General features: G+C 38.8%; 1 protein-coding gene across 1 annotated transcript in view; it reads left to right on the top strand.

Moving 5' to 3' along the window:
* LOC144296613 (uncharacterized) overlaps nt 1-26,666 on the top strand; it is a 154,954-nt gene that overhangs the window by 103,551 nt on the left and 24,737 nt on the right. The window contains exons 26-32 of the mRNA XM_077869705.1: nt 262-295; nt 535-693; nt 836-977; nt 10,527-10,740; nt 12,671-12,785; nt 21,299-22,252; nt 24,150-24,296. Coding sequence (XP_077725831.1) covers nt 262-295; nt 535-693; nt 836-977; nt 10,527-10,740; nt 12,671-12,785; nt 21,299-22,252; nt 24,150-24,296 — 1,765 coding nt within the window. The remainder of the gene's footprint in view (nt 1-261; nt 296-534; nt 694-835; nt 978-10,526; nt 10,741-12,670; nt 12,786-21,298; nt 22,253-24,149; nt 24,297-26,666) is intronic.

The raw sequence follows: 26,666 nt of genomic DNA, 5'->3' as shown, positions 1-26,666 counted from the left end.
TTCCAAATTGATTTAGTGAAAACTTGTTTTTATTGAAAATGACAACAAAAAATGTATATTTACCCCTATCAAATAATGTGAGTAACATTATGATTTTCCTTTACTTTTGCAATTTTGATCTAAATTTAATACTTTGTTAATATTACTATTAATATTGCTTAGATATGCTTTAAATATTCTTTGTATTCTTAAAATACATATTATATTTATTATATTTATTATATTTAATATTTTCCTGAAAAGAATCCTTTCTCTTTTTAGACCTGCAAAGAAAACATCTAAGGAAAAGAACAAGGTAGACAAACAAACAAAATATATAATTCTATTTCATTTATGATATATTTTTATTATATTATTTTGATATTTCATATTTATCAGAAATGTTATTCCATGGAAAAAAATTACTTTATGAAACGCATAGTGAAAAAATGAAAATTTTCCTTTGTTGTGTAGACATCTGCTGTGAAAAAATTATTCAGAAACACTAATTATTGATAAAGGTTTTTTTTTTTAATTTTTATTTATTTATGATAGTCACACAGAGAGAGAGAGAGGCAGAGACATAGGCAGAGGGAGAAGCAGGCTCCATGCACCGGGAGCCCGACGTGGGATTCGATCCCGGGTCTCCAGGATCGCGCCCTGGGCCAAAGGCAGGTGCCAAACCACTGCGCCACCCAGGGATCCCTGATAAAGGTATTTTTGATAAAAATCAGTTCTTTTAAAAAGTACCTATGTTTTTGCTTTTATAAAAAGATGGATATTTATCATCTCTCTACACTTAGTATATTTTATAAATATTTGGATGACATTTTGAAATAGTATTATTTATTTGTAGGTCAAAAAGCAAGTGAATTCTGTGGAACACCTTGATGACTTAACTCAGTCATCTGAAGCAGCTTCAGAGCATTGCAAGTTGCAATACTCCGATTATAAGAGTTCCCTGTTGCCCATTGGACAACTTGGCATGGATTGTAAAGGTAGGGCCGTTGTATAAATATAAAGCCTTTTTCTGTATGTATGATTGTAGTAATATGTGCACATCTCGTCTAGCGGGGCGCCACACAACACTGATGTGTTATAGAGCTACTCATCTCAGAAATATGTTTTATATTAAAATAGAGAACTATTGAATACTCTCAGCCAAAGAACTATAATTTCCATTGTGGTTGTCTACGTGGGAATGGCACACTTGATGTGTTTGTGAACTCTGCTTCTCTTCTGTGCTTTCACCCAAGGTCAGGTTACCATTATTTTTCTCCTAGATTACTGAACTAACCTCAGGACCGTTTTCCCTGCCATTCCACCTCTTGGGATCTTGGTCTACACTGCAACCATAATTACTATACATTTTTAAAAGTTTACATTTCATCACATTACCCCCTTGCTTAAAGCTTAGCTATTACTTCTTCATGCTATGAGGTAAAAGACCATAGTCCACAGGCCTCATCTTGTATGGTTTCATATCCATCCTTCCATCCATGTCTCAGCCACTGTCTTAGATGTTTTTTCATATAATAGAGGCTTTCTTTCTCCAACAGCTTTAGTTAGGTAAACTGCACATGTATGAAGTGTATAATTTGATAGTTTTGTCATATATATACACATATGAAACCATAACTGTAATTTAGACAGTTAACATATCCATCACTCTTAAGTTTCCTGTCTCTTCATATTGCCTTATTATGAAACTGCCAAATTGTTTTCTAAAATAATTGTACTATTTTCTAAACCCACCAGTAGTGTATGAGGGTTTCTAACTCCTCCATATATATCTGTGAGTACTTAGTATTATCAGTTTTTTAATCGTAGCCATTGATGGGTATTTAATATAAACACACACACACACGCATATATGTGTATAAATATATACATTTATGGTTGTAATACACATTTCCCTAATAACTGATAATGTTGAGCTTATTTAACATCTGTATATCTTCATTGAGCTGCCAAAATGTTTGTCATTTAAAAAATTAGGTTTATTATTTGTCGAGTGTTGATAAGTCTTTGTTTTTGTTTTTGATATCTTATTATTATTTTTTAAATTGGAGTTCAATTTGCCAACAGATAGCATAACACCCAGTGCTCATCCCATCAAGTGCCCCCCTCAGTGCCCATCACCCAGTCACCCCAACCCCTCGCCAACCTCCCTTTCCACCACCCCTTGTTCGTTTCCCAGAGTTAGGAGTCTCTCATGTTCTGTCACCCTCCCTGATATTTTCATTCATTTTTTCTCCTTTCCACTTTATTCCCTTTCACTATTTTTTATATTCCCCAATGAATGAGACCATATAATGTTTGTCCTTCTCCGATTGACTTACTTCACTCAGCATAATACACCGCAGTTCCATCCATGTTGAAGTAAATGGTCGGTATTTCTCGTTTCTTTTTGTAATTTTTATTTATTATTTATGATAGTCACACACAGAGAGAGAGAGAGAGAGAGAGAGAGAGAGAGAGAGAGAGAGAGGCAGAGACACAGGCAGAGGGAGAAGCAGGCTCCATGCACCGGGAGCCCGATGTGGGATTCGATCCCGGGTCTCCAGGATCGCGCCCTGGGCCAAAGGCAGGCGCCAAACCGCTGCGCCACCCAGGGATCCCGTATTTCTCGTTTCTAATGGCTGAGTAATATTCCATTGTATACATAGACCACATCTTCTTTATCCTTTCGTCTCTTGAAGGACACCGAGGCTCCTTCCACAGTTTGGCTACTGTAGACATTGCTGCTATAAACATCGGGGTGCAGGTGGCCCGGTGTTTCACTGCATCTGTATCTTTGGCTAAATCCCCTGGAGTGCAATTGCTGGGTCATAGGGCAGTTCTATTGTTAACTCTTTGAGGAATCTTCACACGGTTCTCCAGAGTGGCTGTGCCAGTTCACATTGCCACCAACAGTGCAAGAAGGTTCCCCTTTCTCTGCATCCACTCCAACATTTGTTGTTTCCTGTCTTGTTAATTTTCCCCATTCTCACTGGTGGGAGGTGGTATCTCATTGTGGTTTTGATTTGTATTTCCCTGATGGCCAGTGATGCAGAGCATTTTCTCATGTGCTTGTTGCCATGTCTATGTCTTCCTCTGTGAGATTTCTGTTCATGTCTTTTGCCCATTTCATGATTGGATTGTTTGTTTCTTTGCTGTTGATTTTAAAGAGTTCTTTATAGATCTTGGATACTAGCCCTTTATCTGATAGGTCATTTGCCAATGTCTTCTCCATTCTGGAAGCTGTCTTTTAGTGTTGTTGACTGTTTCTTTTGCTGTGCAGAAGCTTTTTATCTCAATGAAGTCCCAATAATTCATTTTTGCTTTGGTTTCTCTTGCCTTATGGATGTATCTTGCAAGAAGTTGCTGTGGCCAAGTTCAAAAAGGCTGTTGCCTGTGTTCTCCTCTAGGATTCTGATGGACTCCTGTATCACATTTAGATCTTTCATCCATTTTGAGTTTTTCTTTGTGTATAGTTTAAGAGAATGGTGTAGTTTCATTCTTCTGCACGTGACTGTCCAGTTTTCCCAGCACCATTTATTGAAGAGACTGTCTTTCTTCCAGTGGATAGTCTTTCCTGCTTTGTCTAATATTACTTGACTATAGAGTTGTCAAATATAACTTGACCATAGAGTCGAGGGCCCATTTCTGGATTCTCTCTTCTTTTTCATTGACCTTATGTGTCTGTTTTTGTGCCAGTACCACACTGTCCTGATGATCACAGCTTTGGTAGTACAACCTGAAATCTGGCACTTTGATGCCCCCAGCTCTGGTTTTCTTTTTTAAAATTCCCCTGGCTATTTGGCGTCTTTTCTGATTCCACACAACTCTTCCGATGATTTGTTTCAACTCTCTGAAGAAAGTCCATGGTATTTTGATAGGGATTGCATTAAATGTATAAATTGCCCTGGGTACCATTGACATTTTCCCAAAATTCATTCTTCCAATCCATGAGCATGGAATATTTTTCCATCTCTTTGCATCTTCCTCAATTTCTTTCAGAAGTGTTCTGTACTTTTGAGCGTATAGATCCTTTACCTCTTTGGTTAGGTTTATTCCTAGGTATCTCATGGTTTCGTGTGTAATTGTCGATTGGATTGACTCCTTAATTTCTTTTTCTTCAGTCTCATTGTTAGTGTATAGAAATGCCCCTGATTTCTGGGCATTGATTTTGTATCCTGCCACACTGCCGAATTGCTGTATGAGTTCTAGCAATCTTGGGGTGGAGTCTTTTGGGTTTTCTATGTACACTGTCATGTGAACCGCAAAGAGGGAGTGTTTGACTTCTTCTTTGCCAGTGTGAATGCCTTTTATTTCTTTTTGTTGTCTGATTGCTGAGGCTAGGACTTCTAGTACTATGTTAAGAGCAGTGGTGAGAGTGGACATCCCTGTCTTGTTCCTGATCTTAGGGGAAAGGCTCCCAGTGTTTCCCCATTGAGAATCATATTTGCTGTGGGATTTTCATAGATGGCTTTTAAGATGCTAAGGAATGTTCCCTCTATCCCTACACCCTGAAGAGGTTTGATCAGGAATGGATGCTGTAGTTTGTCAAATGCTTTCTCTGGCTCTATTGAGAGGGTCATATGGTTCTTGTTTTTTCTCTTCTTGATATGATCTATAACATTGATTGCTTTACGAGTGTTAAACCAGCCTTGCATCCCGGGAATAAATTCCACTGGGTCATGCATGGTGAATCATCTTCTTAATGTATTGTTGGATCCTATTGGCTGCTATCTTGTTGAGCATTTTTGCATCTGTGTTCATCAGGGTTATTCTCTCTACCTCTCGTTTTTGGCGGGGTCTTGGGTTTTGGAATTAAGGGGATGCTGGCCTCATAGAATGAGTTTGGCAGTACTCCATCTCTTTCTATCTTTTGGAGCAGCTTTAGTAGAGTAGGTGTTGTTTCTTCTACAAACGTTTGATAGAATTCCCCTGGGAAGCCATCTGGCCCTGGACTTTTGTGTCTTGGGAGGTTTTTGATGATATCTTCAATTTCCTCCCTGGTGGTTGGCCTTTTTGGACTTTCTATTTCTTCCTGTTCCAGTTTTGCTAGTTTGTCGTTTTCCAGAAATGAGTCCATTTCTTCTAGATTGCCTAATTTATTGGCGTATAGCTGCTCATACTAAGTTTTTAAAATCGTTTGTATTTCCTTGGTATTGGTGGTGATCTCTCCATTTTCATTTGTGACTAATTTGAGTCTTTTTTGTTTTTAATAAGGCTGGCTAATGGTTCATCTATCTTATTGATTCCTTCAAAGAACCAACTCCTGGTTTTGTTGATCTGTTTCACAGTTCTTCTACTCTCTATTTCATTGAGTTCTGCTCGAATCTTTATTAATTGTCTTTTTCTGCTGGGTGTAGATTTTATTTGCTGTTCTTTCTCCAGCAACTTTAGGCGCAAGATTAGCTTTTACATATGAGTTTTTTCCAGTTTTTTGAGGGATGCTTATATTGCGATATATTTCCCCCTCAGGACTCCTATTGCTGTATCCCAAGATTTTGAACAACCGTATCTTCATTCTCATTAGTTTCCGTGACTCTGTTTAATTCTTCTCTAATTTCCTGGTTGACCCTTTCATCTTTTACCAGGATGGTATTTAACCTCCACATGTTTCAATTTCTTCCAATATTATTCTTGTGATTTAGTCCTGTTTCACAGCATTATGGTCTGAAAATATGCTGGGGACAATCTCAAATTTTTGTTATCGGTTGAGACCTGATTTGTGACCCAGTATGTGTTCTATTCTGGAGAAAGTTCCTTGTGCACTTGAGAAGAATGTGTATTCAGTTGCATTTGGCTGTAAAGTTCTATAAATATCCGTGAAATCCATCTGGTGCAGTGCATCATTTAAAGCTCTTGTTTCTTTGGAGATATTGGGCTTAGAAGATGTGTCATTTACAGAAAGTGACGTGTTAAAAGCTCCCAGTTTTAGTGTACTATTATCTAAGTATGTCTTAATTTTGGTTATTAATTGATTGTTATACCTTGCAGCTCCCGCATTCGGGGCATAAATATTCATGATTGTTAGGTCCTCTCGTTGGAGAGATCCTTTAAGTATGATATAGTGTCCCTCTTCATCTCTTACTATAGTCTTGGGGATAAACTTTAATTTAGCTGATATAAGGATGGCTACCCCTGCTTTCTTTTGAGGACCATTTGAATGGTACATGGTTCTCCAACCTTTAATTTTCAGGCTGTAGGTGTCCTTATGTCTAAAATGAGTCTCTTGTAGACAGTAAATAGATGGGTCTTGCTCTTTTTATCCAATCTGAAACCCTGCACCCTTTGATGGGGTCATTAAGCCCATTCACGTTCAGATTTACTCTTGAAAGATAGGAATTTAGTGCCATCATGATACCTATTCAGTCCCTGTTTTTGTGGATTGTTGCCTTGGACTTCCTCTTTGTTTTACAGAGTCCCCCTTCATATTTCTTGCAGAGCTGGTTTGGTGGTCACATGTTCTTTCAGTTTCTGCCTATCTTGGAAGCTCTTTATCTCTCCTTCTATTGTGAATGAGAACCTTGCTGGACAAAGTATTCTTGGCTGCAGGTTCTTCTCATTTAGGACCCTGACTATATCCTGCAAGCCCTTTCTAGCCTGCTAGGTCTCTGTGGAGAGGTCTGCTGTTATCCTAATACTTCTCCCCATAAAGGTTAGAAATCTCTTGTCTCTTGCTGCTTTAAGGATCTTTTCTTTACCTTTGGAATTTGCAAGTTTCACTATTAAATGTCGAGATGTTGAGTGGTTTTTATTGATTTCAGGGGGCGATCTCTCTATCTCCTGGATCTGAATGACTGTTTCCCTTCCCATGTTAGAGAAGTTCTCAGCTATGATTTGTTCACATACGCTTTCTGGCCCTCTGTCTCTTTCGGCGCCCTCTGGAACCCCAATTAAACGTAGATTTTTCCTTCTGAGGCTGTCATTTGTTTCCCTTAACCTTTCCTCATGATCTTTTAATTGTTTTTCTCTTTTTTCCTCAGCTTCCTTCCTTGCCATCAACTTGTCTTGTATGTCATACACTAGTTATATGTCACTCTTCTACCTTGTTAACCCTCATCATTAGGACCTCCAGTTTGCATTGCATCTCATTTAATTGATTTTTAATTTCTGCCTGATGAGATCTAAATTCTGCAGTCATGAAGTCTCTTGAATCCTTTATGCTTTTTTTTCTAGAGCCACCAGTAGCTTTATAATTGTGTTTCTGAATTGGCTTTCTGACATTGAATTGTAATCCAAATTCTGTAACTCTGTGGAGAGAGGACTGTTTCTGATTCTTTCTTTTGAGGTGAGTTTTTCCTTCTAGTCATTTTGCTCAATGCAGAGTGGCCAAAAACAAGTTGTACTGGAAAAAGGAGAAAAAGAGAGAAAAAGGGAGGGGGGACAAACAGAAAACAAGAAACAAGAGGGGGTATCCTCTGATTCTATATACTGTAAATCCCTCGACTTCCCCTGGAACTTTCCAGTGCTGCTTGGTCAGTGACTTGCTTTTCCCCTGTCCTTCCAGCTGGTCTTCTGGGGGAGGGGCCTGCTGTGTTGATTCGCAGGTATGTGCGCCTGGAGGAGCTGCCAGCCCCTTGCCAGGTGCAGGGCTCAGTGCAAGCTGTTTATCCAGTGAAGCTCCTGCTCATTCCCAGGTACAAGGTGACAGCAGGAGGAACAACAGTGGCGGCAGCCAGCTCTCCATCTCTGGAGTCTGCTCCCGCAGTAACTACAGCAGCTCCTAGTCCCCAGGGGCCTGAATGGTCCGGGGGCAGGGGGTGTTGATCTGCACAGCTCAGGTCCGCCTGGCAGCAGGAGCGTCCTTGCTGCCCTGTGTCCTCCCAGCCTCCACCTGTCCCGGGGGGAGTGCCGGATCCTGGGCTGTGTCCCTGGCACCCTGGGCTCTGGGGCCTGCACCGCTGGAATCACACTCCCGGGGCTGCACAGTGGCTGCCACCTGAGCTGCTCCCGGGGCCCCGCTGGGCGCAGCATCCAGCCCTTTAGGGAGCTCGGCCTGCAGTGTGTGGAGGGCTCTCCCCCAGAGTGCAGTTGCTCTTTTAGTGCCCCTGGGAGCCTGAGGGCATCCGTACCCCTCCTGCGATCCTGCCCGAGCTCCCTGCGAGCGAGCGCCTTTCCTTCCAGGAAGATTGGTAAAGTTTCTGCTTCTCCAGGACTGGGCTTTCCTGTCCTGGGGGCACTAGCTGCGTGGCCTTTGCCTGGCTCCTCGCGGGGACTCCTCCCCCTTGGATGCTTTTTTATTTCTTTATGTTTTTCCGTCTTCCTACCTTGATAGAAGCATGAACTCTTCTCACTGTAGCGTTCCAGCTGTTCTCTCTTTAAATCTCAGGCCGAATTCATAGGTTTTCAGGATGATTTGAAAGTTATCTAGGTAAGTTGGTGGGGACTGGTGACTTGGGGACCCTACTCTTCTGCCATCTTGCCCCACCTCCTTCTCTTTTTAATATATACCTCAGTGCTATAAATGGTGAGATGAGTGCTACTCTAGGAGGATTCCAGAAATTTTTAACATACTATGTTTTTATTTTCATTCAGTACGTGATACTTTGTAATTTCTTTTTTCTTGACTTCTTTATTCCAAGGGTTGTTTAAAGATTTTATGTATTTGAGAGAGAGAGAAAGCATAGGCGAGGGGAGGTCCAGAGGGGTAAGCGTCCTTCCCTCTGAGTGGGAAGCCCAACGTGGGGCTCAATCCCAGGACCCTGAGATCATGACCTGAGCTAAAGGCAGACACTTAATCAATTGAGCCACCTAGGTCCCCCGACCCAGGGGTTCTTTAGATGTGCATTATTAATTAGTTTGCAAGTATTTGAGTATTTTCCAGAGGTAGGTTTGTTCTTCATTTCTAATTTGATCACTTTATGGTCACAGAACACACTTTCATGACTTCAATCCTTTTGACTTAACTCCTTTTATTAAGGTTTATTTTATGACCCAGAATATAATCTCTTTTGGTAAATGCTCCATGGATACTTGAGACAGGTGGTGGCGGTCAAGTCTTCTATATCCTTGATGATTTTCTGCCTATTGAAATCTCAGACTAAAATTGTGAATTTGCCTGTCTCTTTGCAGTTGTGTTGATTTTTTGCCTTATGTATTTTGATCTTATTAATAGATTCATAAGCATTTAGGTTTGTTATGCTTATTTATCGACCCTTTCATCATTAACAAATGACCTTATACATTACTGAGAATATATATTGCTTTGAAATCTATTTTGCCTGGTATTAATATTGCTACTACTCAAGCTCAGCCTTCTTTTAATTGAGGCTTTTAGACCATTTTCTTTCTTTCTTTCTTTCTTTTATTTTTTGATAATTTTCATTTACTGATTATTGATATAGTTGATATAAATCTCTCATCCTGTTTGCTTTCCATTTGACCTGCTTTGTTCCCATTTTCTTTGCTTTCTGCTTTCTTTTAGATTAATCAACTAATTTTTATAAGTTAGTTTAATTTATATATATATAAACATACACATATAGTGTATGTATGTGCTTTGCTTATTACTATAACTCTTAAGTTTTGCTATTTTAGTGATTGCTTTAGGGTTTAAAGCATATGACTCAAACATCACAGTCCACCTTCTTGTAGTGATATACCACATCATATGTAGTTAAAGAAAATTACAGTAGGGAACACGTGAGTAGCTTAGTGGTTGAGAGTCTACCTTTGGCTCAGGGTGTGATCCCAGGGTCCCTGTATCGAGTCCCGCATCAGGGTATCTCAGGGAACCTGCTTCTCCCTCTGCCTCTCTCTCTCCGTGTGTCTCATGAATGAATGAATGAATGAATGAATGAATGAATGAATGAATAAATAAATAAATAAATAAGTAAATAAATAAATAAATAAATAAATAAATAAAATCTTTTTTTTTAATTACAATAGTTTACTTTCATTTCTTCTCTCCTAGCCAGATCCTCTGTGGGTCTGTGGGATTATAGTTTTCATTAAGTTTAGAAAGGTTTTGGTCATGTTTTCTTTTCTTTTTAAAAGATTTTAAAGTTCTATTGATAATAAGATTTTATTCATTTATTTGAGAGAGAGAGCATGAGCAGGGAGAGAGGCAGAGGGAGAGGGAGAAGCAGACTCCCTACTAAGCAGGGATCCCACCATGTGGCTTGATCCCAGGACGCCAAGATCATGACCTGAGCCAAAGGCAGACACCCACTGACTGAGCCACCCAGGCGCCTGGTATAATATCTTTACGTTGAAGTTACTCAATATTTATTTAATGTATGAATGAGTGAATGTGAACATGCTCGGTCCTTTATATGCAAAAAGTACTCATGTTATTTTATTTTGCCTTTTTAAAGAACAAATTTGTGAGAGAGCAGGAGCAGGAGATGGGGAGAGGAACAGAGAGGGAGGGAACAAAGGGGTAAAGAAACTTAAGCAGACTCTGCTGAGTGCAGCACCCAATGCCAGGTTCAATCCCACAACTGTGAGATCATGACCTCAGCCAAAACCAATAGTTGGATGCTTTACCAAATGACTCACCCTGATGCCTCCTGTATTTTATTTCTGTTTTTGTTTTTCCTCTGGTGTAGATTCTGTTAGTGTATTGACAACCCAGGATGCAATTTTTAAATACAAAAGATTAATAGAATTAAAAACTAAGGACTGTGAACAACTTACAAGAAAAATTTTAAAAATGGAATATAAGGTCAATGTACTACAAGAGGAACTATCAGAAGCAAAAGAAATGAAATCTCAGGTAGAGCGTCAAAAAGTGGAATTGGAACGAGAACTCTACAGTTTAAGGTATGACATCTTGGTTTTAAGGAAATATTTCAACTATTTCCTTTTTTTTTTTTTTTTTTTTTTTAATAGACTCCACACACAGCATGGGGCTTGAACTCACAGCTGTGAGATCAAGAGTCACATGCTCTATCAACTGAGCCGGCCAGGAACCCCTTGAAATACTTACTTTTATACTACAGATGTGTAGGAGAAGTTTTGTAATTGCTAATTTGCCTTCTGGGATTTTATAGGGAAGAAAACTCTTTTAGAAATGTGAAGTATCAAAAGACGAATGGGTAAAGAAGCAGTGGTCTATGTATACAATGGAATATTGCTCAGCCATTAGAAATGACAAATATCCACCGTTTGCTTCCACATGGGTGGAACTGGAGGGTATTATGCTGAGTGAAATAAGTCCATCGGAGAAGGACAAACATTATATGGTCTCATTCATTTGGGGAATATAAAAATTAATGAAAGGGAATAAAGGGGAAAGGAGAGAAAATGAGAGGGAAATATCAGTGAGGGTGACAGAACATGAGAGACACCTAACTCTGGGAAACGAACAAGGTGTGGTGGAAAGGGAGGTGAGTGGAGGGTTGGGGTGACTGGGTGATGGGCCCTGAGGGGGGCACTTGACGGGGTGAGCACTGGGTGATATGCTGTATGTTGGCAAATTGAACTCCAATAATAAAAAAAAAAAATGTGAAGTGTGAGATTCTTTGAAATAATACAGCAAGTTTTTAACAGTGAATACTTCTAATAATTTAATGTATATTCTAAAGCATAATTTTAATGACCATGTAGAAGTCCATCATATGTAAACCTCATTATTTAACAAATTGAATTTTGGTTGTTTTCCATTTTCCTATATTTTAATTAATACTATAAGGAATGTCTTTTATTTAATTCTGTTTCTGCATTCTTGGTTAATTGGAATAAATTCTTTAATGTTAGCATTGTGTTAACGTATAAAAATATTTAGTGGAGGTCTCTGATCCATATTTTTAAATTGTTCTCAGGAAATTTTATATTATATGCCCACCAACAGAGTGTGAAATGGCCAATTTTTCTCAAGACAGAAAAATTTTTACACTTTTGTTTATTCTTAACATATGCAGGGGTTAAAAAGTCAAATGGAAAAATGATTCATGGTTAAGTTTTTTCAACATTTCTTGCATATGTAAAGAAAATTAATTCAAAAGTCTATGCTGAAAGCACATCTTACTCTTTATTCTTTACTTAATTAATATGGAGCCTGTGGTGTTTTCAAAGGAGTTTTCAAGTGATTTATAAAATACATAATAATCAAGATTGAGAATAATACAGAATAAGAAACATAAAAAGCATGGGCAATAGATATTAGACTCCCTAGTCTAGTACTGGATCACAGTCATCTGCAGGTGTATGTTGTGTAAACGACATCTGCTGATGCTGTCTTACACTGAAGATCATTTTTAGAGGTACCTGTGATGTTGTGTGAAATAAAAATTTATTTCTAGTGAATTTATAAAGTTGATAAACAGCAACTTCTCTTTTTAATTAGTAATGAAATGATTTGTCCTAATTGAAGTGTAATTATCACTCTGTGGGGAAAAATGATAATTTTCAACTCTAACTTTCCTGAATAATTTCAGAATTCCTTTCCTTATAACATCTACCAGAGTTATTACTGAGTAAAACTTACTAAGTTGCAAAATGCTTTCTCATTGCTTCTTTTAAACTATGTCTCTTTTTGAAGAGATTGAAGTGATAAAAACATGAGCCCTAGAAAGGAAAAAAATTGAGAACAGAAAAATTTCATTTGGGTAATGTACCAGCATATGTGGAACCAGATCATAAAATAAAATTTTTATTGCTGACAAAACAAATTTTAAAATGAACACATGCATTTGCAGATTGACCTTAAAGCAAAAGAAAAAAGTGCTGATATGTTCTATATAATTATTAGGGAGCAATTAAGAAGTAAAGAAGAGCAACATAGTAAAGAAGTTGAAATGAAACAACAACTTAATCTTAGAAGAGGAAACTTGGAATTGAAGAGTGTAAAAAGTAATTTGAGTCAGGTAAATTTTTGGCAGTAATTGTATATTTCCATCAATATTATTTCTAGTATCCCTTTGATATAATACATATTATTAGGCTTCAAATAGATTAAACATTTCATTTTAACCTAATAGCAACCATGATATTTATAGCCACAATTACTACCTTATTGGAATTCTTGGCCTCTCACATATGCTCTATGTATATATTTTGAATGAAGGGATGGAAGGTAAAATGAGATAAATGTGATATTGATTTATTGATTTATGGACTTGTATTTATTCTTACACAGAGCATGGGCTGGGGGGAAAGTAGTAGAGGGAGAGGGAGGGAAATGAATCTCCAGCAGACTCTGGTCTGAGCACAGAGCCTCACCTGGGGCTGAATCTCGTGATCATGAGATCATGACCTGAGCTGTAAAAAGAGTCAGACACTTAACCCACTGAGCCCCCAGGTGTCCCAGTTTTGGATTTTTTAATGTTGAAATATGAGCTAGATTTCCTTGAGATGCTGATGAAACTAGTTAAATGTTTTATACAGAAATTTTATTTCACAATACTATGTCTACTTGTATTTTTACTCTATGGCACATTTTGCTGTCATTTAATTTAAAATTTGAGTTACTCGTTGAGGATGAAAAGCCTTGTTATAAAAAAGACTACTTTGAACATTTTTTTAAGTTCTCTTAAGCCTTTTGACTTTTTTTTAACGATAGGATCCAAAATCCTAATGAAAATGTGTCTCTAGGTTATAGAAGAGCAAAATGATGTTCAGAGGCAACTTTCTCGAGAACAGAATGCCCAGAGTATTACATGATGGAATACTTTTTTTTTTTCGTATATTTTTTATTGGAGTTCCATTTGCCAACATATAGCATAACACCCAGTGCTCACCTGTCAAATGCCCCCTCAGTGCCTGTCACCCAGTCTCCCCGCCCACCTCCCCTTCCACTATCCCTTGTTCGTTTCTCAGAGTTAGGAGTCTGTCATGTGTTGTCACCCTCTCTAATTTTTCCCACTGATTTTCTTTCCTTTCCTCTATAATCCTTTTCAGTATTTTTATATTCCCCATAGAGTGAAACCATATGATGTTTGTCCATCTATGATTGACTTACTTCACTCAGCATAGTACCCTCAGTTCCATGCACATTGAAGCAAATGCTGGTTATTTGTCATTTCTAGGGGCTGAGTAATATTCCATTATATATATAGACCACATCTTCTATATCCATTCATCATTTGATGGCTACTCAGGCTGCATCCACAGTCTGGCTATTCTGAAAAATGCTGCTGTAAACATTGGGGTGCAGGTGTCTCGGTTTTTCACTGCATCTCTATCTTTGGGGTAAATCCTGAGTAGTGCTATTGCTGGGTCGTAGGGTAGTTCTATTTTTAACTCTCTGAGGAACCTCCACACAGTTTTCCAGAGTGGCTGTACCAGTTCACATTCCCACGAATAGTGCAAGAGTGTTCCCCTTTCTCCACCTCCTCTCCAACATTTGTTGTTTCCTGTCTTGTTAATTTTCCCCATTCTCACTGGTGTGAGCTGGTATCTCATTGTGGTTTTGATTTGTATTTCCCTGATGGCCAGTGATGTGGAGGAGCGTTTTCTCATGTGCTCGTTGGCTATTTGTATGTCTTTTTTGGTGAAATGTCTGCTCGTGTCTTTTGCCCGTTTCATGATTGGATTGTTTCTTTGCTGTTGAGTTTACTAAGTTCTTTATAGATCTTGGATACTAGCCCTTTATCTGATATGTCATTTGCAAATAACTTTTCCCATTCTGTAGGTTATCTTTTAGTTTTGTTGACTGTTTGTTTTGCTGTGCAGAAGGTTTTTATCTTGATGAGGTCCCAGTGGTTTATTATTGCTATTGTTTCCCTTGCCTTCATAGATGTATCTTGCAAGGAGTTGCAGTGGCCGAGTTCACAAAGGCTGTTGCCTGTGTTCTCCTCTAGGATTCTGATGGATTCCTGTCTCACATTTAGATCTTTCATCCATTTTGAGTTTATCTTTGTGTATGGTGCAAGAGAATGGTCTAGTCTCATTCTTCTGCACGTGGCTGTCCAATTTTCCCAGCACCATTTATTGAAGAGAGTGTCCTTTTTGCAGTGGATAGTCTTTCCTGCTTTGTCGAATATAACTTGACTATAGAGTTGAGGGCCCACTTATTGATTCTCTATTCTGTTCTATTGATCTGTGTGTCTGTTTTTGTGCCAGTACCACACTGTCTTGATGATCACAGCTTTGAATACAACTTGAAATCCAGCATTGTGATGCCCCCAGCTCTGGTTTTCTTTTTCAATATTCCCCTGTTTTGGGTTTTTTTCTGATTCCACACAAATCTTAAGGTTATTTATTCCAGCTCTCTGAAGAAAGTGAAGAAAGTCCATGGTATGTGGATAGGAATGCATTGAATGTGTAAATCGCCCTGGGTTAGCATAGACATTTTGACAATATTAATTCTTCCAATCCATGAGCATGGAATATTTTTCCATCTCTTTGTGTCTTCCTGGATTTCTTTCAGAAGTGTTTTGTAGTTGTTAGGGTATAAATCCTTTATTTCTTTGGTTAGGTTTTCCTTGGTATTGGTGGTGATCTCTCCTTTTTCATTCGTGATTTTATTAATTAGAGTCTTTTCTCCTTTGTTTTTTATAAGGCTGGCTAATGGTTTCTGTATCTTATTCTTTCTTTCAAAGAACCCACTCCTGGTTTTGTTGATCTGTTCCACAGTTCTTCTGGTCTTTATTTCATTGAGTTCTGCTCAAATCTTCACTCTCTCTGTTCTTCTGCTTGGTGTAGGTTTTATTTACTGTTCTTTCTCCAATTCCTTTAGGTGCAAGGTTAGCTTGTGTCTTTGAGGTTTTATCCCAATCTTTTGAGGGATGCTTGTATTGCGATGTATTTCCCGCTTAGGATTGCTTTGGCTGTATCCCAAGGATTTTGAATGGTTGTATCTTCATTTTCATTAGTTTCCATGAATCTTTTTATTTCTTCTCTAATTTTCTGGTTGACCCATTCATCTTTTAGCAGGATGCTCTTTCTCCTCCACCTGTCTGAGTTTCTTCCAAATTTCTTCTTGTGATTGAGTTCTAGTTTCAAAGCATCGTGGTCTGAAAATATGCAGGGGACAATCCCAGTGTTTTGGTATCGGGTGGTCTATTCTGAGAGAGTTCCGTGTGTACTTGAGAAGACTGTGTATTCAGGTGCGTTTGGATGTAAAGTTCTGTAAATATCTGTGAAATCCATGTGGTGCAGTGTATCGTTTAAAGCTCTTGTTTCTTTGGAGGTGTTGTGCTTAGAAGATCTGTCATTTGCAGAACGTGCCATGTTTAAGTCTCCTACTACTAGTGTATTATTATCTAAGTATGCCTCTACTTTGGTTATTAATTCACTGATATACTTGGCAGCTCCCACATTAGAAGCACAAATATTCGTGATTGTTAGATCTCCTTGTTGGATAGACCCTTCAAGTATGATATAGTGTCCCTCTTCATCTCTTACTATAGTCTTTGGGATAATCTTTAATTTATCTGATATAAGGATGGCTACCCCTGCTTTCTTTTGAAGACCATTTGAATGGTAAGTGGTTCTCCAACCTTTTATTTTCAGGCTGTAGGTGTCCTTCTGTCTAAAATGAGTCTCTTGTAGACAGCAAATAGATGGGTCTTGATTTTTTTATCCAGTCTGAAACCCTGCGTCTTTTGATGGGATCATTTAGCCCATTCACATTCAGAGCACCTATTGAAAGATATTAATTTACTATCATTGTAATGCCTATTCAGTCCCTGTTTTTGTGGATTATTTCTTTGGGCTTCCTCTTTCTTTTACAGGGTCCTCATTAATATTACTTGCAGAGCTGGTTTGGTGGTCACATATTCTTTCAGCTTCTGCCTATCTTAGAAGCTCTTTATCCTATTCTGAATGAAAGGCTCGCTGGATAGAGTATTCTTGGCTACATGTTCTTCTCATGTAGAACCCTGAATATTTCCTGCCAGCTGTGTCTGGCCTGCCAGATATCTGTGGAGAGGTCTGCTGTTAATCTAATATTTCTCCCCATATAAGTGAGAAATCTCTTGTCTCTCGCTGTTTTAAGGACTTTCTTCCCCCCCCCCCCCCCTTGGTGGGGGACCTCTCTATCTTCTGGACCTGAATGCCTTTTTCCCTCCCCAAATTAGGGAAGTTCACAGGTATGATTTGTTCAAATATCCTTTCTGGCCCTCTGGCCCTCTCGACCTCCTGTGGAACCGCAATCATGCGTTTTTTCCTTCTGAGGCTCTCAGTTATTTCCCTTAACCTTTCCTCATGGTCTTTTAATTGTTTTTCTGTTTTCTCTTCAGCTTTCCTCTTTGCCATCAACTTGTCTTCTGTGGCACTCACTCTTTCTCCTAACTCATTAACCCTCATTGTTAGGACCTACCTTCAGTTTGGAATTGCATCGCATTTAATTAATTTTTAATTTTGGACAAATTAGATCAAAATTCTGCAGTCATGAAGTTTCTTTAATACTCTATGCCTTTTTACAGAGCCACCACTAGCTTTATAATTGTGCTTCTGAATTGGCTCTCTGACATCAAATTGTAATTCAAATTCTGTAACTCTGTGGAAGAGAGTACTGTTTCTGATCTTTCTTTTGTGGTGAGATCTTCCTTCTAGTCATTTTGCTCCCTGCAGAGTAGCTGTATGAACGGGCTGAGTCTAGAATATCAACCACAATCTAAGTAAATTTCACCTTAGGTGATTATTTTTTTAAACATTTCGTTTATTTATTCAGGAGAGACCCAGAGAGAGGGGCAGAGACACAGGCAGAGGGAGAAGCAGGCTCCATGCAGGGAGCCTGATGTGGGACTTGATCCTGGGACTCCAGGATCATGCCCTGAGCTGAAGGCAGGCAGGCACTAAACCACTGAGCCACCCAAGGTTTCTTATCCTTAGATGATTCTGACGAGGTCCATGACATGAAATTGAAAACGAAGGGAAGAACAAAATAACACAAAACGACCACTAAAGTGAAAAACAAATTTTAAAACAAAGTAGTAGAAAATAGAATGCCAAGAATGCCAAGGAAGAAAAAAAAAGAAAAGAGGGGGAAAAAAGGAAAGGTAAAGAGGGGAAAAAGAAAAAAAGAAGAAGAAAAATAAAATGTCGGGGGGACTGGGACATGGTGGTGAGGAAGTTGTAGTGGAGGGAGAATGTAGTCTACCTGAGGGGTCCCTGGGGGGTGATCCTCTTGTTCCTGAGTGTATTAAGTTCTGTATGTTAGAAGATACTGAGTCCCAAATTTCTACAAACCAGAAATACTTGTAGAGAGCCCCAACATTGTTCCCCAAAACATAAATGAGATAAAACGGGGGGCAGAATGGGAATAAAGAGAGAATATAGTCTCACAGAATGAACCAGCAGGGTATACCACTTGGTTCTGGGTGCATGCTGGTCCTGTTTTAGAAGGTATTGTGCCATTGTAGAACAAAAGGAGGTAGAGAAAACAAAAAAGCACACACACACACAAAAACCTATCTCGCCTAGCTCCCAAAATTAAGTTGAGTATGTTGAAGGGAATCTAGAAGTGGAAAATATATCTAAGACGTGTAATTGTAAAAATATGAGAGTCAAAAAGGAAGAAACTTAAAAACGAAGAGGTGTCAAAATATTGTAGTTAAGGTGGGAAAAGAGAAAGAAAATTGGAAACTTACAGTCTGAAATAAAAATGAATTGTACTGGAAAAAAGGGGGGTAAAAGAGGGGTACCCTCTAGTTCTAGATATTGTAGATCCCTCGACTTCCCCTGGAGCTTTCCAGCACTGCTGGGTCAGGAACTTGCTCTTCCCCTGTCCTTCCAGCTGGTCTTCTGGGGGAGGGGCGGGCTGTGCCGATTCTCAGGTGTGTGCACCTGGGGGAGCTGCCCCGCCCCCTGCTGGGTGCAGGGTCAGGGGGAGCCGACTTCCCGTGAGGCCCGTGTCCCCTGGCACCCCGGCTCTCCCAGGCACAGGGTGACACCAGGAGGGACAACAACACCGGTGGCAGCCAGGTCTCCCTGGCCCTGGAGGGCGGCCCCTCGCAGTGACTCCCACCATCTCCCAATCCGCCGGGGCCTGGATGCTCCCGGGGCGGGGGGCACCGATCTGCACAGGTCGGGGTGCCGGGGCAGGAGCGTCCTCGCTGTCCTGGGTCCTGCCCGGCCTCGGCCTGTCCCTGGGGGGGAGCGCAGGATCCTGGCTCTGTCAGTGACCCTGGGACCTGGAGGTTCCCCCCACCCCCCAATCCTGCCTGACTTCCCTGCTGAGCGCCTTTCCATTTAAAGCTCCTGCTTCTCCAGGGCTGGGCTTTCCCGCCCGGGAGGCTTTCCCCGCAGGCCTTAGCCGGCTCTTCCGGTGCCCCTCCCCACTTGATTCTTTTTTAGTTTTTAGTTCTTTTCCGCCTTCCTACCTCGTTAGAAGCAAAAACCCTTCTCTCTGTAGCGTTCTGACTGTTCTCTCTTTAAATCTCAGGTCGGGCACTTGGTGGGGAGGGGGGCACTTGACGGGATGAGCACTGGGTGGTGTTATACCATATGTTGGGAAATCGAACTCCAGTAAAAAAATAAATAAAAATCAATCATCAATCAATCAATCTCAGGTCAAATTCATAGGTGTTCTGGATGATTTGAAAGTTATCTAGGTAAGTTGGTGGGGCCAGGTGCTTGAGGATCCCTACTCCTCCAGGTGTTTGAGGATCCCTACTCCTCCCTCACCTTGCCTCCGTCCCGCCCAAGATGGAATTCTAAACAATCACCTTTGCAAATGAAATGAGATAGAAATGTCTCATTCTAAAATGAATTCTGAGGTATTTTCTTTAATTATTTTGAAGTACATGTGTGTATGTATTTGTACGTATGTATATTTTATTTTTTGGAATTATTATTTTTCTCCATGTATGTGTATATTTCTAAAAAACCAGCCCTGTACATTATGGAAAGTACAGAGGATTTTAAAAGAATACATATCTATGTGTGAGTGTGTATATATATACACATACATACATACATACACATATGGGTCTGTGTAGGGGGGAGTGTCGTTTTTAGTTTATTCGTTAATTTAAATGCATTTGTCTGCAGGGGTCAAATAGTGACATTCATAATGTCCTTATCTGAAGGAGAAGTTTTTATTATTTTGGAAAATAGTATGGAATTTCTGAGCTTTCCATAAGCACAAAACTCTTGATACTAACAACATATGTTTTAGTTTTTGGCAATTCCTTCACCACCTCTATATTCATAGAGAGGTTAGTTTCACACTTCCACTGATGAACAGGAGGAAAAGCGTAGTCTGTTCAAAGACCTTACTTAGATGTTAGTCTCCTACTTTAGAGAAGAGTAACAATTTGCTCCAAGTAGTATCCGATTTCATTACAAGGAGCTTTTGAAATAATCATATGCTGTAGTATATACTTACTCATAATTTATTGATAAGCTTTTTGTTCTTAATAAAATAGCTCAGTGTATTTTCCCCTTTTTTGCATTTATTGCCATTTTAATCATCTGAAGAGGAAATAAAATTAGTTGCAGCCACAGATAATCTCATGATTTTTCTAGGAGCTACATAAATTTTACCTTAGTTAGTATTGGTATTTTGAAATAGAAGGCTTTATTTTTTCTTTTTAAAAGACTTTATGGATTCATTTGACAGAGAGAACACAAGCAGGGCGGGTGGAGGCAGAGGGAGAGGGAAAAGCAGGCTTTCTGCGGAGCAGGCAGCCCGACACGGGACTTGCTCCCAGGACCCGGGGACCATGACCCTAGCCGAAGGCGGAGGCTTAACTGACTGAGCCACCCCAGCCACTCCTGAAATACAAGGCTTCTTTTGTATTTAAGATTCACACTAGAGAAGTAGCTGCAGTTTGGTGCCAGAACAGTGGTAGTGGGTACAAAGACCTGGGGAATGTCCTGCAGCTCACTTAGTATTTTTAATCTCTCCATTCTGGAATTGTGATAACTGAAAGAGATAATTAATGTATGCAGACATGTTTGTAGTACAATGCCTAGATTTATTAGTTATCAGTAGATACAATTCTTATAACTGAGTATAGAAATGTTAGAAAAGTAGAATGTGTATGGAATATTCTCAGGACAAAGTAAGGTTAGGAAATTGAATCTGTCCAAATGTATGCAGAGCTAAGGGTTTTCCTGTGGACTGTATTAGATATGAGACTGTAAACTGCATTTTAGTGTAGTCGGATGTATTAGTCTTTTCTTTCAGGCCTTCTGCGTTTGTTGTAAACCAGAGAAAGACCTTTCCAATTCTGAGATTCTTAGGATTTTGTCATGATTTCTTTTTCCTTTCATGCATTCATTGTTTTCAATTAAATTTTTGAACTTTGGGGAATTTATGCTTGTATAAAAGATTTGGGCTTGGATCCAACTTTGTGTTTTTCCAGTTGGATATCCACTTAACTGCAACCTCTTCTTTGTATAAACATAGGATATTCTTTGATTTCAGAGAAAATCATGATAATGTCATTTTATTGAGTTCCAGCTAAAAGACTCTTGTTTTACTTAGGTTTCTCCTCCTCATGAAAAAGAAAAAGGTCTGTTACATGAAAACCGCAGATTGCAAGATGAAATTGCCACGCTAAGACTGGAAATAGACACAATAAGGAATCAGAAGCAGGAAAAGGAAAAGAAATATTGTGAAGACACTGAAATTGAAAAAGAAAAGAATGACAGTCTTCAAATCGTCATAAAATTGAATGGGGTAACATTAACAAATACAGTATTCCAATCTAGTGGGCAGCTGAATGTTGTGACAACTGAGAATACCATGCTGAACTCTAAACTGCAGAATGAAAAGCTAAACAGAGAAAGACCGGAAGCAAAACTTCAGTCATACCGAGCTAGACTCACTACAGCTGTACAGGATCATGATCAAAGTCAGGCATCAAAAAGAGACCTAGAACTTGCTTTCCAGAGAACAAAAGATGAGTGGTGTCATTTACAGGGCAAAATGAACTTTGAGATGTCTAACCTAAAAGATAACAATGAGGTGCTTTCTCAGCAATTTTCTGAAGCCAAAAGTAAATTCAATACCCTAGAAATTGAGCTCCAGTATAAAAGAGATGCTCTCAGAGAAAAGACTTTGGTTTTAGAACATGTACAAAGAAACCTAAAACAAACACAGGACCAGAAGATGGAAATTGAGCAGAAATCTCAAAATGAACAAGATAAAGTGAATAAATACATGGGAAAGCATGAATCCTTAGAAGAGAGATTATCTCAACCACAAAGTGAAAATACGTTGCTCCGAGAGCAACTAGATGATGGCTACAGCAGAGTGGAGTGTAAAGAAAAGACTAGAATTGATCTCGAAGACAAGGTTCATGTTACTGTAAGAAATCTTCAAGCTGAACTTGAAAACCAAGGTCTTATCCAGCAAGGAGATACGGAGTTCATCGATGAGTGGGAACATTTAATAGAAAGAAGATATACGTATAAAAAAGAGAAAGAGGGAAGAGAAGTAAGTATTCAGAAAGACAAATATTTTTCAAGCTTCCTGCTAGAAAATTCAAAGTAATGTTTGGTTATGGCTTATTAGTACTGTTTTTTGTTTTGGTTTGGTTTTTTTTTTTTTTTTTTTTTTTTTTTGAAGAGAAAGAGTGCACCTGCAACTAAGTGGGAGTGGGGCAGATGCAGATGGAGAGGGAGAAAGAATCCAAAGTGGGCTCTATGCCCAGTGCAGAGCTCCACTTCATGACCCCGAGATCACGACCTGAATGATTATGGGTCAATTTTGAATCTAGTTGAATATAAAAAAAAAAATAGACACTATCAGCATAACTTTTATCCAGCAAATAAAAATTAGACCTGAGAGGTGCTTTAATTTGAATGAAAATGCTGCGTCATCTATGAGAAACCTCAAGAGATTAAGTTATACATTGTTAAAGGAGTCTGATATTAATAATTTATTGTTAATACTACTAAAATAATTTTAATTCTTGTCACGACATTTTAATACCATGATGAACAGATAAGTGGAAATGCTCATACCTGAGTGTTTTGACATTGAGGTTCAAATAAGTGGATTAACTTGACAACTAACTCCAGATTTGTCACATGAACTGAAGTGTAGGTGCTGTATCTCAGTACTTTTTTTTTTTTTGATCGCTTTTTAAACATTTTCAGTTAGCATACTTTTATTTTTATTTATGCAAATTTAAATGTTTAGTCTCAAATCATCTATTCTTGTGACCTTTTAACTCTTTGAAGGCATCTACTTTTCACTAAATCATAATTTGGGATAACTGGTGACTTAGCAAAACTGTGTTTGATTTCATCTTACCACTACAGTTTATAATTTAAGCATTTTTCAAATAATTTGCTCATTTCAAAACTCAAGTAACTACCATTTGGGATTAAAATTTTCCAATAGAATTGTACCTTTGTGATTTATTAATTTGGCACTGGATCTCCATTTTCAGGCTACTGAGGGAGGGGTTGCAGGATTCTTGTATAGCAGGAGTGGAGTGAGCATGAACAGGGGAGAGAGCTCTAGGAGCTCTGAGGCCAGGAGGGAGGCAGAAGCCAGGTTATCTAGGGGGCTTGAGGGCCATTAGTATGACTTCACTTTTGTTCTGAGATAGTAACCTATTGGAAGGATTTGAGCAGAGGATTGAGTATGTGAAGAACTTGGAAGTTAATTTTAGCCTCTAATAAAAAAAAAAGAGAGAAAACGTTTCATTAATGTAGAATTTACCACTGCTAGTCTCACCTGTATAATACCCATTTCTTTTTGAGACTTCAGCAGGCTGGGAAGCTTTGCAAATTCATCAACAAGGAATGGAGAGTGGGGCTGAAATAATTATCTAAGTAACATAATACTGACTAGGCAGGAGGATAACACTTTTTGTGTCTTTAAGTGAATTCAGTTAACAGCAGTGTGTACATTCTAGGAATAGAAGGTGAGTTGAGCTATTAGAAATGACAAATACCCACCATTTGCTTCAACGTGGGTGGAACTGGAGGGTATTATGCTGAGTGAAATAAGTCAGTCGGAGAAGGACAAACATTATATGTTCTCATTCATTTGGGGAATATAAATAATAGTGAAAGGGAATATAAGGGAAGGGAGAAGAAATGTGTGGGAAATATCAGAAAGGGAGACAGAACGTAAAGACTGCTAACTCTGGGAAACCAACTAGGGGTGGTAGAAGGGGAGGAGGGCGGGGGGTGGGAGTGAATGGGTGACGGGCACTGGGGGTTATTCTGTATGTTAGTAAATTGAACACCAATAAAAAATAAATTTAAAAAAAAAGGTGAGTTGATGTATGTGGTGGTAAAGTACATACGTTAGAATTCTATATTATTAACATAATAATAGGATGATTTCTAAAATCAGTAACAGAAGGTCTTCTTAGGTCGTTATGAGAGAACAACAAGAACTTTCCAATACCCTAAAAGAGCAATCAATGTCACAGGCTTCATTGGAGTTACCACATTATTATACTAAGTTAGAAGATGAGATACAGGATTTAAAGAAAACAGGCAATCAAATCAAAAGTCAGGTATGTATTACATATAACATGTCAACAGTTCATCTGTAGCTGGTTAAATAATACAAAGTGTTTTAGGATGCTGATTTCCATGGACCACTTTCTTTTGTATTTGCATTTCAATTTATCATAATTTTAGTGTCTTCATCATGCACCTATTTATTAAATTCTGACTTTTCATTCTGCCATCTGTGTTACATGTTTTTTCTTATAGCATTTACCCATTCACAGAAATGGAGGGATTTTTTCCTGCTATACAATTTTATTTAAAGATTTATTTATTTATTTGAGAGACAGAGAGAGAATGCATGTCCATGCACACTCATGAGTAGGGGGAGGGGCACAGGGAGAGAGAGAGAATTTCCAGGAGATTCCCTGCTGAGTACAGAGCCCAGCCCCATGCCAGCTTAATCCCACCACCAATGAGATCATGACCTGAGCTGAAATCATGAGTTGGACGCTTCAACCAGCTGAGCCACCCAAATGCTCTAAACAATGTTTTTTAATGAGATCTCTATTACCATGATGAGGTGAGTTAGATAAAATCAGAAGATACGGTTTAGTAGAATGTTTCAGAAAATTGTCTTATTTCTCATCCTCACTTTTATTGATGGATATAGACTCTGTACTGATTTCAGGAAAACTTGTAAAGAAAGGTTATGACTAGTGGAACTGAGGCGTTTCCTTTATTTTCTTTTCCTTTTATATATTTATTTATAAATATTATAAAATATTTACATTTTTAATATTTTTTAAAGATTTATTTATTTATTTATTCAGAGAGAGAGAGGCAGAGACACAGGCAGAGGGAGAAGCAGGCTCCATGCAGGCAGCCGGACGTGGGACTCAATCCCGGGTCCCCAGGATCACACCCCGGACAGCAGGCGGTGCCAAACCGCTGCGCCACTGGGGCTGCCCCATTTTTAATTCTTATATATTAAAAATGCATGGAAATATTCAGATGATGTATATACAGCCAAAAGAGAGAATTAAGAAAATAATCTAGGCCCTGCCATTGGCTCTTTTTAAAAGGTTTATTGAGCTATAAATACACCTACCGTACAGTTGACCCATTTAACATGTGTAGTTGTCGCTGAATCTATTTATAGGGTTTTGCAACTATCACTGCCATCAGATAGAACATTTTTATCACCCTGAAAAAAAACCCTTAGCTGTTGCCCCTGATCTCCAGCAACCAGGAATCGACTTCTAGTCTCCATAGAGTTGCCTATTGTGAATGTTTCATATAAAGGGAGTCACACAGTGTGTGGTCCTTTGTGACTCGCTTCTTTCACTTCCTGTTTCCAGGGTTCACCTGTGTTCTAGCATATGTCAGTGCTTCATTTCTTTTTCTGGTCAGACAGCCCTCCATTGTGGGCTAAAGCCCTTTTCATTCATCATTTAATGCACCTTCGGGTTATTTCCACTTTGTGGCCCATAATAATGCTGCTGTGTACATTGATTTAGTTGTTGTCTGGACATCTGTTTGTATTTCCCTGCCATCAGATTTTATCCTTTAAGTTAATTGGGGTGATTTTACCATCTCTCAGCCTTTTTTTTTTTTTTTTTTTTTTTTACTCATTCTACCCTTTCTTTTTAGTTTCCCTTCCTCTTGCCTAATCCTACACTATTGAGACCTGGCTCATTGTCTCTCATTCTCCATGAGGCTTTCTCTGATTATTCTAAGTCCCCCTGAACTTACTTTCTTCACCCGTATCCTCTGGTCTTTGCAGACCAGTTTAGTCCTTTATTTTACATTGTTTTTATTTTTTTCATGAGCGATAATTCTGTCTTCCTATGTACAAATGTATCTAAGAGGGAATATACTTTATGTGTATGGTACCTATCCTTGCATAAATTTGAGAATATCTTAACAGTTTTTAGGATAAAATTAAGTACTTTGTACCATAGCAGTAATTTCTGATTGAAACACATTGACATAACAAAGCTGTATTCTAAATGTATTTTAAGCAGTTAAGTGTAAAACTGAAAGCATTTAAGCTGATCGGGCAAAGTGTTCAATCGGATGCTGGTTTTTCTGATTATGGCAAAACAGTCTAAATATGCCTGCCTTCATTGTGCAACCAGAACTGAGATTTACAGAGTTCCAGCTCTTTACCAATTATAAAGCTCTGAGGACAGGTTTTTAATTTTTTTTTTAAGTTTATTTATTTATATAATCATTACGTCTATTGTGGGGCTTGAACAGGACCTGAAGGTTAACAGCTGGATGTTCTTTTAACTGAGCCAGCCAGGTGCCCCTGGGGGCAGCTTTTCTGATATGCCACACCACAGAGCCTTACTTAATCTCTACTCATCAGAGTGCTTGCTAAAGCCCTCTAACAAAAACAGTTGCTAAGATGAACAATATGAACGTGAAAT

Source organism: Canis aureus, chromosome 24, assembly GCF_053574225.1.
Source record: "Canis aureus isolate CA01 chromosome 24, VMU_Caureus_v.1.0, whole genome shotgun sequence".
NCBI classification, from domain to species: Eukaryota; Metazoa; Chordata; class Mammalia; order Carnivora; family Canidae; genus Canis; species Canis aureus.
Note: the sequence above shows the minus strand (reverse complement) of the source record. Positions and strands in the feature narration are given on the sequence as shown.